This window comes from Schistocerca nitens, chromosome 4, assembly GCF_023898315.1.
Source record: "Schistocerca nitens isolate TAMUIC-IGC-003100 chromosome 4, iqSchNite1.1, whole genome shotgun sequence".
Lineage (NCBI taxonomy): Eukaryota > Metazoa > Arthropoda > Insecta > Orthoptera > Acrididae > Schistocerca > Schistocerca nitens.
The window spans coordinates 140,196,328-140,215,870 of record NC_064617.1 but is presented as its reverse complement, the minus strand read 5'-3'; the positions used below and the strand labels follow the sequence as shown (position 1 = coordinate 140,215,870).

At 39.8% G+C, this 19,543-nt stretch overlaps 1 protein-coding gene across 1 annotated transcript in view; it reads left to right on the top strand.

Annotated features, from left to right (window-relative positions):
• Nucleotides 1–6,365: 6,365 nt before the first annotated feature.
• LOC126252019 (Bardet-Biedl syndrome 1 protein homolog) overlaps nt 6,366–19,543 on the top strand; it is a 110,278-nt gene continuing 97,100 nt past the window's right edge. Inside the window, exons 1-2 of the mRNA XM_049952805.1 lie at nt 6,366–6,479; nt 8,931–9,087. Of these exons, the coding sequence (XP_049808762.1) occupies nt 6,454–6,479; nt 8,931–9,087 (183 nt within the window). The 5' untranslated portion in view covers nt 6,366–6,453. The remainder of the gene's footprint in view (nt 6,480–8,930; nt 9,088–19,543) is intronic.

Sequence of the window (19,543 nt, the reverse complement as noted above, 5' to 3'; positions counted from 1 at the left end):
CTTGACGCTGCATCACAGACAGGATCGCCTGCGATGGTGTGCTCAACGACGAACCTGGGTGCACGAATGGCAAAACGTCATTTTTTCGGATGAATCCAGGTTCTGTTTACAGCATCATGATGGTCGCATCCGTGTTTGTAGACATCGCGGTGAACGCACATTGGAAGCGTGTATTCGTCATCGCCATACTCGGCGTGATTGTATGGGATGCCATTGGCTACACGTCTCGGTCACCTCTTGTTCGCATTGACGGCACTCTGAACAGTGGACGTTACATTTCAGATGTGTTACGTCCTGTGGCTCTACCCTTCATTCGGTCCCTGCGAAACCCTACATTTCAACAGGCTAATGCACGACCGCATGCTGCAGGTCCTGTACGGGTCTTTCTGGATACAGAAAATGTTCGACTGCTGCCCTGGCCAGCACATTCTCCAGATCTCTCACCAACTGAAAACGCCTGGTCAATGTGGCCGAGCAACTGGCTCGTCACAATACGCCAGTCACTACTCTTTGATGATCTGTGGTATCGTGTTGAAGCTGCATGGGCAGCTATACCTGTACACGGCATCCAAACTCTGTTTCACTCAATGCCCAGGCATATCAAGGCCGTTATTACAGCCAGAGGTGGTTGTTCTGGGTAGTGATTTCTCAGGATCTATGCACCCAAATTGCGTGAAAATGTAATGACATGTCAGTTTTAGTATAATATATTTGTCCAATGAATACCCGTTTATCATCTGCATTTCTTCTTCTTGTAGCAATGTTAATGGACAGTAGTGTAAGTGATCGAATCGTTCAAGAACTGAATCAAGTCGGCCTACAAGTTGAGAATTTGAGAGGTCAAGGTTATAGCAGAGATCCCAGCATGTCTGGAAAGTTTAGTGGCGGACAATTCCGAATAAAACAGCTCCATGCGCTAGCGACTTTTATGCATTGTGCAAGCACATTAACTAAACGTAGCTGTCGTGGAGGTCTGCAGCTTACTAGTATTCGCAGTATGATGGGAGTTGTGTTGTTACCAGTTTTGTGCGTGAATCAGCAAAAAGACTGGAATTTGCCAAGCGAGCTACACTCGAAAAAAACTCAGAGGCAAAAAGCGATACGAAGTGTTAGTGATACGTGCTGTCTTGAAAGCCCTTCAATTCAAAGAGCTCTTAGACTATCGTACAGTTCCTCGAAGAACTGGACGGAACTTCTCCGTCATCAGAAAGTGCAAGTCTTCAGACGTCTATTCAACGATTCGACTTTGTCTTACCTTTGACGGTAACCGCCGCATACATACATACACACATACATTAATCCTTGTTCGATAGATCATGAATACGACATTTCGTAATGATGTAGAACGTGTTACTGAAACATAAGTTTTCTTTACACAAAATTATTATTTTTTTATTACAGTTACTACTTCATAGCTAAGACTTCATCTGGAATTTTTGTATTGGAATTACTGTTCCACTTACACGGCAACTTCAGCCTGTTGCATTATCTAACCCTTACTGTCAGATGGTAGACAGTATAGTAAGAACACTCTAAAGGTACTGAGAAAAAAAAACATCAAGACATTTTCGAAGAGGGGTGCCGTGTTATAGAACGTTTGGACATCCCAGTGCAGGCACCAAGAACTGCCAAACGTTCAGTTCATCGCTCAGATACTGAAGCAGGGATACTAAAGGTAAAATAAATCATTAATAAAAACACACGCTTTTTGCTTAATGCAGCATTTCTTCCTTTTCTGTTATGTCCGTTCGAACTCGAGAATAGTGTCGTGTTTTGTTTCAGATTGAATGTATTTCTTCCTTTCATCGATTTCGTATTGGGACAATTAAGAAGGCGCTTTTCAAGAACAGAGCACTCTGCAGTTCTCGAACTGTTCATCCTCAAGGCACGTCCACACGCAACGATCTGTCTGCGCAAATGTCTGCGCACATCACATCTGCGCAGACAGATCGTTGCGTGTGGACAGAAGATTTGCACCAACCTGAGGTGTGTGCAAACCTGGAAGTTGGAGTTGGAGGTTTGAGCGAAACCTCTCAAATCTGTGGGTTCAAACCACATCTGCGCAGACAAGTTGGAGCGTGTGGACAGGAGATCGCCGCAAATCTGGCGCGAAACAGCTGTTTGCTCAGTCTAGTGTTTGTATTTGTGCTCACTGGGCATTAAAATGGCTGATACTCGTCAGTGTTCTCGAAAGTTTGTAAGTGAATTCATTGAAATATATAGAAAGCACCCATGTTTGTGGAAGATTAAAAGTAAAGACTATAGTTACCGAGACAAAAAGACAGCAGCATACAATGTTCCAATTGAAAAATTGCGGGCAGTTGACGCCTCGGCAAACAGAGAAACAGTAATAAAAAAAATAAATTCGTTGCGAACTGTTTACCGAAAAGAGTTATCCAAAGTTCAGAAATCTAGAAGATCTGGTGTGGGAGTAGATCAAGTATAGCAGCCAACATTATGGTATTTTGATCTGATTGGCTTTCTTAGTGATCAAGAAACGCCAAGACCAAGCAGGAGTACAATTGAAAATGAAATTGGAGTGTCAATGTGCGAGGAAATGGAACATGAGGTAATGTAAAACAGTAGTATAACCATATTAACTATAGTATTAACAACCACAGTACTACAAGTAAAACTTTTCAGGCAGATAACGAATCTCTTTCTAGAATTCAGAATGGAGTTTTGTATCCTGGAACAAAAGTTTGCAACAGGTTGCTTGTACACAGTAGCGAACTGAAAATGCCTACTCAGAAACAAAGTAAACCATAGCTCATTGGCCGTGTAGGTATATAATCTCTAATAATATAGGCCTACTGTGTTTCAAACACGTCTACAACACCAAAAATATTATCTGTAACTTGACAGACTTAATTTACTTGACTTGCCTTCATGAACTCATCCTTCAGGACAGCGTAAATAGCTTCACATGTGTTGGGTATTATTTCACTCAACGCTTGTTTCGATATTGCAGTTGAAAATTCCAAATCCTTGTAGCTCCTTCCTGTTGCTAGGAATCTTAATGTTACCGCCAGCCGTTCATGAGGAGAAATTGCCCTTCTCATACAAGTATTTTTTCTCATAATATGAGGGGTTACAAGCTTTAAGAGATAATTATAAGTTTCGACATCCATCCGCAAATAATTTCGCCAGTCGTTAGGTTCGCCCTGCAACTCTCGCAGTAAATGTACGTGAGAAAGCTGCTTTCGCTTTAGCAGCCCGTGTCTACACATTTTGACCGCTTTCTCTGTTTCCTACGGTTGGTCTGAATGCTTTTTGCAACAAAAGTTGCAAACACAGACCACAACAGAACTTCCTCCATTTCTATATTTCAAAATAACTGAATTAAATTTTTGACGTTTACGGGGAGCGTAGTCGCTTGCCACTGATATTTCTTTTCTACACCGACAGACGGCGGGCGAGTAGTAGATTGGGGTTTGTGTCGTGTGAACACACCACATTTGCAGCGATCTTTTGCATGTACAGACATCTGCGCCGATGTCTGCGCAGACAGATCGTTGCGTGTGGACCGGGCTTCACACTATGAGAACCGTAAAAACAGAAAATCTGAACTCGGTAGTGGCAGCGTGTTTACAGCAGTGACTTGCTTCCTCCTCTCTCATTGTTAGGATAAATACCTCTTTGGAAGGAGCCTTGGGGAGACAGGGAACTTCCTTCCGTCCCTCCCCCCCCCCCCCCCAAATCAGCGACAGAGGCGCATCAAGAGACAAACGAGTTATTCCCAAATACAAAAATTACAAATTTAGTGTGCAGCACAGCTTCTCTTCGCTTCAACTAATAAAATCGTACTTTCGCACAATGACGGAAGACGGGTTGAACAGTTTGGCTTGCATTTATAATCACCCGGATATGTATAACCGGCAGCCTGCAACCTGTCGAAATCATTGAATAATTTGCGAGAAGTTATCTGTAGACATTCGCTGTACGTTAAATGAGCAAAATATAATGTTGTGTGTGGTTTTAGTGTTTTATTGTTTACCTCTACAAAGGGTACCATCAGCTGGGTTAAGTCCCTTCCAAACCAAAATCCTGGATCCGTGACTGAGCGCCGCTATCATCTGGTGGTATTTCCTGAAACATGTATCAATGGAAATGTATTCTATTTGTCGCAGTTTCCATCGACCGATAAAGATTGGGAAGCGAAGGCGTTTGAAATCAGATGGCGGTTTCCTACCTGTCTGGGGGCAGTTGATAGTAAACACGTCTACGTTATTCCACCACGTGATGCTAGAACTTTTATTTCTTCAACTACAAGCAGTTTCACAGTCAAGTGTTTTTTGCCATTGCTGATGCTCATTAGGAACTAATTTACTTTCACTATACCACAAATGGATGTGTATCTGACGGTGATGTAATGAAGAATACGGATTTCTAAAAGAAACTTGCGAATGGAAATTTGAAACTACCTCCACCATATGAAGCGAATGAATACACACTATCGTACGTATTTGCCAGAGATGAGGCTTTTCCATTACGTACTTCATGAAACCATTCAACAAAAATCAACTGAACAGAGAACGAAGGATTTACAATTATCGAGTGTCACGTGCCAGATGGATTGTGGGAAACGCATCTGGAAGAATAACTGCAAGATTCAGAGTGCTGAAGATTCAAATCGGTTTGATTCTGGTTCAAATGGCTCTGAGCACTATGGGACTTAACATCTTCGGTCATCAGTCCCCTACAACTTAGAACTACTTAAACCTAACGAACCTAAGACATCACACACATCCATTCCTGAGGCAGAATTCGAACCTGCGACCGTAGCAGTCGCGCGGTTTCTGACTGAAGCGCCTAGAACCGCTCGGCCATCGCTTGACTCTGGACAACATCTTTTTAACCGTAATGCCTTTTTGTACGCTTCACAATTTATGACGCAGAAACGGTACAGGCACGTACTCGCCTTCGGACTGCTTTGATAGGAAAAATTACGACAGAGGAGTGACCGGAACAGGATGTCATTGCGACTTACTAGGGCTGCAAAGAATTCGAGCTATGTCCAAAGCTTCTGCTCAGCAAGTTCCAGAAGTTTATGTGCAATACTTCAATGATGCCGGCAGCGTGCCTTGGTGAAACAGTTTAGCATTCACAAGCGTAGGCCTACATGACGACCGTACCTATACATCTCTTCTCATTTGTTATAACCGGCTGCGGTGGCCGTGCAGTCCTAGGCACTTCAGTCCGGAACCACGTGACTGCTACGGTCGCAGGTTCGAATCCCGCCTCGGGCATGGATGTGTGTGATGTTCTTAGGTTAGTTAGGTTTAAGTAGTTCTAAGTTCTAGGGGACTGATGACCTCAGATGTTGAGTCCCATAGTGCTCAGAGCCATTTGAACCATTTTGTTATATTTTGTACTACAATACTTGTAAAAGCTATCATTAAAGATAAAAATAAATAATATTATCTCTAAACCACTGTCTCTTCATTCCTATATTTCAACTAATTTTATTACAACCATGCAGTGACCATGACAAATGCTAGTTGCTTCGTAATTTCCCCGTCGAGGTGGCTGTTAAACTGTTAAGTCCTTTAGAAATAGTCATTTCGTAATTTCCTCATCTCACTAAACGAACTTACAGTTAACAAGCAATGAGGCTCAGCATAGTCCTTTAAAAACAAAAGGTTACTGAAACACCACAGCTGTGTTGTATATATTTGTTCTCTTGTACTTACTGACACTAAAGAATTTTCCACTTTACTGTACTGTTTCATAAAAGCAGATCTCAAGTTGCGAATTTTTTTAACTTGGTCCTTTGTTGCCGTAGCGACCACTTCCTTAACTTTTACGAGCAGCTGCTCGAAACATTTCTCTCTTTTTAATTTATCATGATAATCCTTAGATTTCATTTTCCACGGCGATTCCTGTTCACGGAATAATTCGAGAAACTCAAGTGGCCATGGTCATCCTTAAACCATACAGCAAGGCGACAACAAACAAACTGATGTAATCAGCGCTACATTGTCGAAGTATAGCCGATTGTCAGTTATAAAACGCTGTTGTTTATAAGCAAATAGATCGCTGCCAACCAACCACAGGCGTCTAAAGCTAGCGGAGCATCCCTCATTTCGCAAGCTTTAGACGCCTGTCAACCAACCCGGCAGCGATATTATAAGCACGAATCGCATGCGATGCTTCAGAGTGCCTGGGATTTACATGCGATCAGCGACAGATCGCTGTGATTTGCTCACACACGTGCGATCTACAAAGCAAGTGGTTCCCCATGCGACGGATTGCTGTGATCCGTCGCTCGTGTGTGGGGCCTTAGCAAGTTGCGTTGCCATGACAGCGGCGGAGTCCAAGTTGCGTTGCCATGACAACGGTGGAGTCGTTTGTTGTCCGACGCGGTCGCTATGGATTTGGGGACTGGAGGCGTTTGCTCGTCTTCGTAGCGAGCGAAGTGTGCTGCAGTTCAAACAGTTTGATGTGTGGTACATGCGTATGAAAATGGCTGGAATAAGGTTTGTATAGCATTGTATCCGTTTTCATGTTACGTGATGCATCCAAACAAGTAGTTATACACCACAGCAATAAACGAGTGTTCAACTACTTACGCGTACATGCTGCACTCGATGTGTGCCGAATATTTAAATACCTCACCTAATATTTTGTTGGTGAAGGTATACTTTTGACGTTGAACGAAATTAACCGGTAAAGCGTTTCAGGTAGAACATTAATGCACAATGATTTGCAATACATTATGACTTACAGTTCCAGAGATTAAAAAAATACAGTTTTATTACATAATATTATCTTATGTTGTACCTAAGTGATCCTAATTCTAGTTTACTTTGTAACACTAATTTATAATGTTAGCTTCTCTTAAAGTAGTACCAGTACATAAAATTTGTCACTCAGAGGGTGAACTTTTGCTCACTTTCTGCTCATGTAATGAGTCACACAAAGGTGATGAGGAAAACTGGGTATTATAATCTTCCAGTCAACAATACTTTAAATTAGAATGACACGAAGAAGAATCATCACATTTTAAACAGAAATCTCACGCAACACTTACACCTATTTTCAAAGTTTGATGTTCAGTCTAAAATGCTATGATATTTCATTCAGTTTAGCAATGCGTCGAAACATACTTAATACAAAGGCTTATCAAAAGTGTGCCTTGTCGTAATACAGTTTGGAGTGAGTCATGTTGATAATGTTTCCTTACCTATCATTACTTCTGGTAATTTTCATTCAACCTCACTAAACTTTCTGCTATCAGCTCCTGTCATAAGGGAGAATGTGCTAGGCTACATTATGGGACGAATCAAAATACAGGCCAACTACATTAGCTTATACCAGAGTTGTAGTTTTGTAAAATAAGGTAGATCAATACAGTAACTAGCTCTCATTAATGATAGGTAACTTATGGTTTGGCATAGTTTGTTTACACTTAAAAGATCACAGTTACTGGTATATGATTAAAGTAGTGTCTTTGAAAAAAATTTTTGACAGACCACAATCAGCTTTCTATATACAGAACCGGTAAAATGAAGATCTGTTTAGTATAAACAGTATAATTAATACTTAATGTACATCCCTGAGTCTCATCCCATAAGCACCCATCAGTCTCTACTACTTGTACTGATACAGGTCAGTAATTTTTATTGTTTGTAATGACAACTCCTTATGCCATTGAGAAATAAAAACTTCTTATTTTTTAGCAACTGTGTTGAGATTTATGCGATGAGATGGAAACTAATTTTCCATAAACAGTAACAACCGAGGCTTGTTTTAGTAAAAATTAAAACTTTTTGCATGGAATATGAAGTTTCAGAATTTAAAAACTTTTCTATATTCTGTTCCATAGTTGTTTAAGTTTAAGTCAATCAGCAACATTTAAAAAGACTCACAGTGACATTAAACTGTTAGTTTGTAGTGATGTCATATGGTTAGACAATGATGTTACAGAAGATAAAAGGGAGATATTAGACAACAGTGGGCAGTGTGAGGATGATGTCATGGATAGAGTATCTCATTTTAGCACTAGGCTTGAGAAATTCATAGCCTTGGCCAAGTAATATATTGAGGCATTCCAGGCTTGAGTAGCACTGTATGACAAGAAGGGTGCTGTTGAGTTTTTTTTTCAAGTCAGAGGATGAGCAGAGAGTAGTGCCCAACAGATTTGTTTGTGGACATAATCTGTGGGCTATTTGCAGAAGAATAAAGACAGGAAGAAGTTGTTGGTATATGTGTTGAGAGATTCTTTGGTGGGGCAGGTATGTTTGGTGCAGTTTGCAAGCATGTAGGGAAGAGAATGTCTGATGTGCAGGGATGGCAGCTGTCAAAGTAGAGTTATTGTTGCTTATTGGTTGGCTTTAAATGGACTGAGTATGTGAATATGAATTAAGTTAAGAAACAGGAGGAGTTCTTCTCCCTCTGAGTCAGTACCACAAAGATAACATCAATAAATATGTGTCTAAGTCACACTTTGCCCTCAAATCCGTGCTGGGAATGTTACTGTGGTGAACAAACCAAAGGTGGGCAATACTAATCGTTTTCTGCATACAGTGTCTCTCAAGTCCTTTTTTAGAAATCTGTTAGCAACCGCATGATATAGTTTAAAATATTTCTTCTTGAAAACTTGCATACTGGTGGAAATACTTTCTTGTATATTTTTAAATTCTCTAGTTTGGCACAGGATTCAGTTGGCCAGTAAAGTAGTTACCAACCTGTGGCACATGGGACATGCATTTGCTTTTTGTGTTTACAAATAAGTTCTCATGTTTACCTTTTATTGAATTATATCAACCCTCAAGATATAACAATCAAGTTCCACAATTTACAGTTGTTGACTAGTTGGGCATAAACACATGTACTGATATTAGGCTGGCTGTAAAATTATGTACACTGAATCAACTGAAACGAAATCTACTTGTGGTATGTTTTACATTGAGATATTACATTTACAGGGCACTTAATACACCATGGCTTGATGCCTTCACTGATGCTCATGCTGGAATTTATACATTCAGTCATTGTATTACCATGGCTGATATTAATGGTGATGGAGACTATAAACTGATTATTGCTGATTTGGGCACAGGTTCCTCCAACATACGTCTTAAGGTCTGTACACTTCGAGTGAGTGACACCTTAGTGCCCAGACGTGATCGTGGTTTTTGTGTGTGTGTGTGTGTGTGTATTTTATTCTATATGTGAAGGAGGACTCTGTCCATTACCTTAGTCTATGTTTTGAATGTACTCTTCAATATGCCTGTCTGACACTCAACTTCTCCTCTTCGTGTCAAGTAGTAATCTGTTTCATTTTATTATTCCATCCCACATTTCCCATTGTTTGAGTGTGTCACATGATTTTGTGTTAGTGAAATGTGTAGTGATAGCCATTTTCAGGGTGTGATGTAAGTGTAAGACACTATATTATTTTATAGATCCTATACAAGCTTAACTCTGGAACAATGAGTCAGTGATGCAAGCATGCAGTGTGGTTAAGCATGGCATCTGTTTTGATATCAAAATTACAGTTCTGTAAAATACTGATAATTAAATATAGTTGCTTCTAATTATGAAATGTTCAAAATTTATTAAAGGTCACATCTAATCTGTAGATGTAAGTAAGCTTAAGCTGGCTTTCCAGAAAGGACAGTGATTTTAGCTTCAGTTATCAGCTGTTTGTGTTCATCCAGTTGAGTCCTCTGTCAAATATCATTCTGCACATGTACAACATTCTTACTGATACTGGATGCACCATACATGTGTCTGACTAGCAGTTGTTCCTTGCCAGCTGATGCTGCTATCACTTGAACAAGTTTATATCAGCAGTAGGTTGGTGGTCGTAACATTCCATCTGATCATTGTATATGGACTGTACATTCTTGGGTCACAGAATGCTGATTTATTATAAAGCAATAGTGTTGTACGTAAATGAGTTCTACATTACAGTAAAAGACTCAAAATTGTTGTTAGGAACTCATGTGCAAAATGAAAGAAAACTGCAATGAGGAAAGGTGGAGGTTTAGCTTTGTAAATTTTAATTTTATATTTAATTTTTTTTTTCATTTCTATTGCAAATGGAACCTTGTAACACATCAGGAGCGATGAGTCTAATATACTGCAATAAAATCTACATTTACATAAATACTCTGCAAACAGTTATAAAGTGCATGGCAGAGGATACTTCACATTTTACCAGAAATTAGGGTTCCCTCTCATTCCAGTCACACATGGAGTGTGGGAAGAATGATTGCTTAAACTCCTCTGTAGGCAGAGTAAATAGTCTAATCATATCTTCACAGCCCCTATGGGAATGATACATAGAAGACAGTTGTATAGTGATAGATTCCTCACTTAATACTGATTCTTGAAGTTTTCTAAGCAGGATTTTGTGATATAGTTTTTCATGACACTCTCCCTTGGATCAATTAAATGTGTAACTGTTTGTGCTGTCACTCTTTGCATATTCTCATCATACCCTGTTAGTCCTTTTTGATATGTCACAAGTACTTGAGCAATATTTTAATATGGGGTGCAAAAGTGATTCATAAGCAGTCTCCAACATTTGCATCTTCATCTGTACTCTGCAAGTCACTGCAAAGTGCCTGTCATAGGGTATGCCCATTGTACCAGTGTTAAGGGTTTCTTCCCATTCCATCCATGTGTGTAGTGTGGGAAGAATGATTGTTTCAAAGCATCTGTGTGTATTGTAATTATTCTGATCTTATCCTCATGATACCTTTGTGAGCAATACGTAGGGGGTTGCAGTATATTCCTAGAGTCATCATTTAAAGCTGGTTCTTGGAACTTTGTTAATTGACTTTCTCAGGGTAGTTTATGTCTGCCTTCAAGAGTCTGCCAATACAGTTCCCTCATATCTCTGTGACACTCTCCCACAGATTAAACACACCTATGACCACTTGTGCTGCCCTTCTCTGTAAATGTTCAATATCCCCTGTTAATACTATTTGGTACAGGTCCCACACACTTGAGCAGTATTCCAGAGCTGGTTGCACAAGCGATTTGTAAGCAATCTCCTTTATAGACTGATTGCACATCCCCAATGTTTTACCAATAAACCAAAGTCTACCATCTCATCTGCCTTACCCTGCCTTACCCCTGACTGAGCCTATGTGATCATTCCATTTCATATCCCAACAAAATGTTATACCCAGGTGTTTGTATGACTTGGCTGATTCCAACAGTGACCCCACAATTGTACATATTTGAAAATTTAAAGCAAGTTGCCAATCTTTGCACCACTTTGAAATCTTATCAATATCTAACTGAATATTTCTGCAGCTTTTTTCAGACAGTATTTCGTTATAGATAACTGCATTGTCTCCAAAAACTCTGAGGTTACTATTAATATTGTCTGCAAGGTTATTAATATATAACATGAGCAGCAAGGGTCCCAGCACACTACTGTGGGCACATACAAAGTTACTTCTAGATCTGACGATGACTCTCCATCTGAGATAAGATGCTGCGTCCTCCCTACAAAAAATCCTCAGTCCAATCACAAATTTCACTTATACCCCATATGACCGTACTTTCAATAGTAAGTGTGATATTGAGTTAAATAATTTTCTGAAATCAAAGACTACTTCATCTAGCTGCCTGTCTTGAAAAGTGCAAATTGGTTTCACATGTTTGATATTTATGGAATTCATGCTGGTTGGCATGGAGGAGGTGATGCAGATCATTCTGTTTAAGATACCTTATTATATCTGAGCTGAGAATATGTTGTAAGATTCTACAAGAAATTTATGCCAAGGATATTAGAGAGTAGTTTTGTGGATCACTTCTACTATCATTCTTGTATACAGGTGTGACCTGTGCCTTTTTCCAAGAACTGGGAACAGTTTTTTGTTTTAGAGATCTGTGATAGATTATAGTTAGAGGAGGGGCTTCCTCACAGTAAATTATGTATGGAATCTGAGGGACTCTACCAGGCCCTGGAGCTTTGTTCACTTTTAATGATTTTAGCTGTTTCTCAACACCACTGACACTAATGTATATTACTCTCATCTTTTCAGTGGTACAGTGAAGAAATTGGGGCAATTCTTGGACTGGACACTAACGTTGGTGCCACTAACATCCTTTGTATACCACCAAAATGTCTTTGAGTTTTGTGAAAGATCGTTTGACAATATTCTGTTATGGTCATCACTGAAGGCTTCACACATTGCTCTCTTGGCAGCCAAACGCATTCATCATCTATCTGTCTGTAGGCCTATCCTTTGTTTTACACCTATTAGTCTCCTCTGTAGAATGACTATCTTAGAAGTGTACTACCAATGAAATGGGTCACCTGCATTACCTACAATTGACCCTGTGCTGTCATTGCAATATATGTAGCTACAACTGCTGCACCTAGGTATATTTCTATGAGTTGACTGATTCCAGTTGTAACTCATTGATACTATACTCATAGAATACAACATTTATGCATTTTATGATGACCACAAGTTCACATTTCTAAATAATTAAAGCAGGTTGTTGTTCATTGCACTATTTTGGAACCTTATCAAGAACTTACTGAAAATTTATACAGCTTTTTGCAGATAGTGCATCATTATAGATAAGTACATCATCTGGAAAAAATTCATGGGGAAGGTCATTCTCTTCGAGATACTTCATTATACACTCCTGGAAATGGAAAAAAGAACACATTGACACCGGTGTGTCAGACCCACCATACTTGCTCCGGACACTGCGACAGGGCTGTACAAGCAATGATCACACGCACGGCACAGCGGACACACCAGGAACCGCGGTGTTGGCCGTCGAATGGCGCTAGCTGCGCAGCATTTGTGCACCGCCGCCGTCAGTGTCAGCCAGTTTGCCGTGGCATACGGAGCTCCATCGCAGTCTTTAACACTGGTAGCATGCCGCGACAGCGTGGACGTGAACCGTATGTGCAGTTGACGGACTTTGAGCGAGGGCGTATAGTGGGCATGCGGGAGGCCGGGTGGACGTACCGCCGAATTGCTCAACACGTGGGGCGTGAGGTCTCCACAGTACATCGATGTTGTCGCCAGTGGTCGGCGGAAGGTGCACGTGCCCGTCGACCTGGGACCGGACCGCAGCGAAGCACGGATGCACGCCAAGACCGTAGGATCCTATGCAGTGCCGTAGGGGACCGCACCGCCACTTCCCAGCAAATTAGGGACACTGTTGCTCCTGGGGTATCGGCAAGGACCATTCGCAACCGTCTCCTTGAAGCTGGGCTACGGTCCCGCACACCGTTAGGCCGTCTTCCGCTCACGCCCCAACATCGTGCAGCCCGCCTCCAGTGGTGTCGCGACAGGCGTGAATGGAGGGACGAATGGAGACGTGTTGTCTTCAGCGATGAGAGTCACTTCTGCCTTGGTGCCAATGATGGTCGTATGCGTGTTTGGCGCCGTGCAGGTGAGCGCCACAATCAGGACTGCATATGACCGAGGCACACAGGGCCAACACCCGGCATCATGGTGTGGGGAGCGATCTCCTACACTGGCCGTACACCACTGGTGATCGTCGAGGGGACACTGAATAGTGCACGGTACATCCAAACCGTCATCGAACCCATCGTTCTACCATTCCTAGACCGGCAAGGGAACTTGCTGTTCCAACAGGACAATGCACGTCCGCATGTATCCCGTGCCACCCAACGTGCTCTAGAAGGTGTAAGTCAACTACCCTGGCCAGCAAGATCTCCGGATCTGTCCCCCATTGAGCATGTTTGGGACTGGATGAAGCGTCGTCTCACGCGGTCTGCACGTCCAGCACGAACGCTGGTCCAACTGAGGTGCCAGGTGGAAATGGCATGGCAAGCCGTTCCAGAGGACTACATCCAGCATCTCTACGATCGTCTCCATGGGAGAATAGCAGCCTGCATTGCTGCGAAAGGTAGATATACACTGTACTAGTGCCGACATTGTGCATGCTCTGTTGCCTGTGTCTATGTGCCTGTGGTTCTGTCAGTGTGATCATGTGATGTATCTGACCCCAGGAATGTGTCAATAAAGTTTCCCCTTCCTGGGACAATGAATTCACGGTGTTCTTATTTCAATTTCCAGGAGTGTATTTGAAGTGATCTGTGGTATGTTATGGTTAGGAGAGGGCCTAACTCATTCACAAACTTTTATAGAATGTGACAAGTATTCAACTGGATCCTGAGGCCTTATTCTATTTTAGAGACTTCATCTGTTTCTTAACACTATGGTAGTTGTTGAAGGTTGCATTTCAGATTCAGATTCTTTTTGATCCATTTAGCATTTGTACATGCAATAGACTTTTACTTATTGTTATTACAAAATACATATTTATGTTATTTACAGTGTTGTATTTGACATTTCTAAAACTTCTTCCAAAGAATAAGTTTGGTTATCTAGCAAGAAGCTATGCAGTTTTTCCTTAAATGGTTTGATTGGCATGTCTGTGATATGTTTCCACAGTTTGTTACATATTTTTATTGCCATGTTGGTATGACTGTTGTTTGTTTTTGCTAGTCTGTTTTGTGGTAAGTGCAGCATAGTACTTGTTCTTGTATTATAATCATGTCTTTGATTTGTTTACACTTAAATTTGATAGTTCAATGTATATGTAATTAACAATTTCTAGAATATGTTAATTAATTGCAGTTAAGATCTTATACTTAGTGAACAAAAGCTTTCAATGAATTATGATATCAGCTCTTTCCATTACTCTAATTGCCTTTTTCTGAATAAAAAAAAAAACTTTTTTTTTTCCTTTTTCCCCAGAGTATTAATCTGTATTTTAAATAGATTGAAAAGGTAAATTACGCTGTCCTTACATATTCAAAGGTGACACACAACATCAGTCTCTTCAGCAAGTACGTCACTCTTGCTAACATAACTGTTACTTATTCTAAATCAGTGTTCCATGTTAGTTTGTTGTCAAGTGTATTGCCTAAAAATTTTACATTTTGTTTATCCATTTTTGCAGTCTTTGATAGACAGAATTACATATTCTGCATCTTATTTATATTTAATTTGCACTGAACCAGGATGCTGCACTTTCTTTCACCAGATTCATTCTTCAAATACATGGTTTATTTACTGACAGAAAAGTGGTATCATCTATGTACATATATGTCTTTACATTTGTATTAACGGGTAATTCATTTATTTCTACCGGAAATAGAAGAAGTCCTAATTTTGATCCCTGCGGCACTCCAACTGTTCTCCCGAACTTACCATTGGCTTTCTTTTATTGAGGTATGATTACATTAGTTTTAGAATTTTGCCACAAATTCTATATTATTCTAGTTTGGAGTGCAAAACATGGTGGTCAACACAGTTGAAGACCTTACTCAGGTCACAGAAGGTTACCTATGTATGTGCATGGTCCTCAAATGCTGATAAAATGTCTCTGACTAAGAGTGTGTAGATGATCTTTCATTCCTGTAACGAAACTGTTATGTACTTAACATCCTGTTCAGTTCTAGCTACTCATACATTTGTTTATACATGCTACTTTGAAAGACTTTGCTTAGTAGTGGGAGTAGTGAATCTGGCCTGTAGTTCACAAGTTCAGATTTTTGCTTCCCTCCTTACGGACTAGAGTCATCTTGAATAATTTGATGGGATCAGGAAAAAGATCCTCTTTAAGACCCAAGTTTATACAGTATTTTAATGAAGCTACAATGTAATGTATTATTTCTTTCAGGAGGTTGTTTGACATATGAACAACATCTGTACAATATAAATTTTTCAAGTCTTTAACAGTTTCAAGAACTTCCTCTTAATCTACCTCCATAAAGCTGCTTAATGGAGGTCTGCCCTGATCATGATTTAAGTTTGTGTTCTTAAGAAAATCCATATATGTTTCATTAGGCTTTCTTATTAACTTTTTGATTTACAAATTATTGGTTCAATATATCTGCTGGTATTGGAACTTTGTTACCAGAGTTTCTGACTACACCTTTAACATTATTAACTACTGAGCAGGCCGTTTTTATTATTTTTTATGAATTTAGTGCTGGATGTTTGAAGTCAATTGTAATTCTTTCTTGGACACTTTCTTGACAACTTTTTGCAGATTCTTAATTTAATGAGAATTATTGACTTCGCTTAGGCATTTTAACAGGAGTATTTTATTCTTTAGATTCGCTGTACCATAGTTTTCCCTTTTTTGTTAAATCTTTATTCTTTGGAACAGAATGAGCATTTAAGATACTAATTAAATAATTGTGGAAGGTCTCATAAAAAAGTTTGGCATTGAAACCACATCTTACAAATAATTTGTCCCCATCTCTTATGCTCAGCAGGTGCATCAGTTTTTTTCAGATTGAATTTTGTTAGATTAAAGTATTTTTAGACCTTGTTAACTTTTGTTGGGACTTGATCCTGTCCACTTTTATAAAATGTTTTAACTCTACTGTTAACATGTTGTTATCTGAGAAAATAAATTCTTTCACCCTGGTGGAATACATATCATGAGAACAGTCAAAAAGACGTTATCTAGGGATACTTTTAGTCTAGTAGCTTTTGAATTAATGTAATGGAAATTGTGCTGCCATAGGACAGTTAGTAACTTTTTTACTCTAGGTTTGTCACAAGTTAAATCAAAGCTTGTATTTAGATCCCCCACTTCCACTTTTGTTACATATTCTTCCAACTTTGTTATGTAGCAGAGTACCCGGTCTAAGTTGCCTAAAAAAGTACATCCATCTGAATCAGGGCTATGGTAGATACATGCTAAAATAACTTTCATTACATCACATATGATACCCATAATTCTGAAGTGTTTCCCAACACATTCACAGCTGAGATCAATTGCTCTAAGGTCTGTTTCACTGAAAACGTGGATTACATTACCACCATTTTGGTACTGGGATGTGCAGAAGCTGCTCCTGTATTTATAACCTTATGGTTTATAGCACCATATTCTATTTATTCTTGTTTAAGCCAATGTTCAGATAAATAGAGGAAAGAATACTTATTTTGTGTTGGTAATTCCTCCAATACTTCAACTTTCCTTTCAAGGCCCTGAATGTTTAAAAAAAGAAGTTGCTGTGACTTATCTGTAAGTTTGTAGGCTGATTTGTCGTGTTCTTATTCTTTTCTAGGTCCGTGGACATAAAAAAATCATCACTGTGTAAAATACAGAGTCCGCCAAAAAAATGTATACCCTCTTTGTCAGGCTCTATCGAGATACCGATATTGCCTTTCGATTTGAGTTATGAGTGTATTGTAGTGTGGTCTTTGGCTCAACAGATGCTAGTACTTGTATCTCGGTATTGAGAAAACAAGATGGCTGGAGCATGCTTGACATTTGAGCAACGAAAATGTATTGTGAAGTGATTTTTCAAGTTTGATAATGCCGTTGAAGTGCAACGTTAGTGGAGGTGGGAGTTTGAAACAGAACTGCCAACACATCTAACAATGAAATGCATCATTGACAAGTTTGAATTGCTTGGAACAATTTGTGATATTCACAAAGGAAGATTAGGAAGACAGCAAATAACTACAAGTCCTGCTTCGTCGGCTCTCTTTTTAGAAATGTTTGTTAATTCTCCACAGAAGTCTGCTATGTAATGTGCACATGAAATGGGGGTTAGCAGTACAAGTGTACAAAGAATTCTGAAAGCTGCAAAGTGGAAGATTTTCATTCCACAATTACTGCATGCGATTAATGATGATGATCCTGATCACAGAATGCAATTTCACGAATGGTATCAGCAAATGGTAACTGATGATGGACAATTTGTGACGAAGGTAGTGGGGAATGATGAGGCACAATTTAAACTTAATAGAACCATGAATCAACGTAATAGTGTGTACTGGGCACCAGAAAATCTGCATGTTTTTGTGGATAAAGTGGTGAATCTACCAGAGGTTCATGTGTGATGTGGACTATCATCTAGGGGCTTAGTAGGACCCTTTTTCTTTGATGCTATGTCACTGGAGAAGTGTACCCGGAAATGTTACATACTTCCATTTTGCCAGGTATAAGTGCACCTTGTGGAGCTGATGAAGAGGTCTTCTGCCAACAGGACAGGGTGCCACTACACTACCACCTAGCCATGCGAGCTTTCCTGGTTGACAATTTTTTGGGGCATTGGATTGGATGAAGAGGGCCCATTGAGTTCCCTCCACGGTCACCAGATCTAACACCTGTGGACTTTTACTTGTGGGGAACTGTGAAAGATAATGTCTATCGAAGTAAGCCACACATGCTTTAGGAACTTCGCCAGGAGATTACAGTGACAAGTGCAGCTGTAACATTGACTGACATAGTTGTGGCAACTGCTTGTCATTCTGTTATGTGTATAGCCACCAACGGTGAACATTTTGAACATTTAAAGTAACCATGTGCTAAACTGAAGGTTGTACAACTTGTGTGATCAATTATTAAATGTAAAATAAACACAGAAGTAATACTTTTCATTCTGTAAAGGGTGTACATTTTTCTGCCGGAGTCTGGAGAAGGAGGCCTATTAATGTAATCCTGTGGCTCCTCCTTAAGCTGTGTCATCCTGATGCTACTGTTGTTGGTAGTTCTGCTGCTGCTAGTGTTGCTAGTGTTTTCATGATTCTTTGTACAATAGTCTTCTTTGCTTCTCCTTCTGGTGGTATGGCTGTCGTTGTTGGTATTTGACGTGCTGCCGTTGCTGATGGTTCTGCTGCTCCTACTGATGATGATTTTAATGTTTGTGTTGATGCTTCTGTTTGCATTGATGTTGTTTTCATTGCTGTTGCTTCTGTTGTTGTTGTTGTTGTTGTTGTTGTTAGTATTTGTGCTGGTGGTAGTGTTGTTGATGGGGGGTGTTGGTGTTGTTGATGCTGTTAAAGATTTTGGTGATGGTACTGGTATTGCTTTCAGTGGTTCAAAAAGGCCTCATAGCTTGTTCTTCTGATAGCCAAATAGCCGATTTTTATTTGGGCATTGTTAGTCAATGAAATCTTTCCATCAATTTAGCAATTTAATTAACTGAAAATTCAGTGTGATTAGTAAATTTAATATTTGTTTGTAATTAAAGCCTATGGCTGTGCCTTCTCTCAATAATGACATAACTGATTCACAGACATGAAGAAAAAAGAAGCTTTTGAAATGTGATGCTACAGAAGAACGCATAAGATTAAATTGCCAGATAACTAATGAAGATGTACTGAATCAAATTGAGGAGGAAAGAAATTGAAGGCAGATATTGACTATAAGAAGTTATTGGTTAATCAGATACATCCTGAGGCACCAAGGAAATCATCAGTTTGGTAATGTAGGGAAGTGTGAGAGGAAAAAATTGTAGGTGGAGACCAGTGCTTGATTACAGCAAGCAGTTTCAGATAGACAGGCTGTAGCCTGTTATATAAATATGAGATGATTGCACATGATAGACTAGTGTGGAGAGCTGCATAAACCAGTCTTTGGACTGAAGACCACAATAACAGCATTTAACTGCTAAGCATAATATTAGGTTGGTGGACAAGTTCGTAATGTTTTTGTTTTGCATGCTGCTATTCTGGTTGCTATGGGTTTATTTATCAATTGTCATTTTTTAGTGGTAGTTCACTGTTGCAATTTGAGTTTACATATTAACATTTTGTCATTTGTATATAGT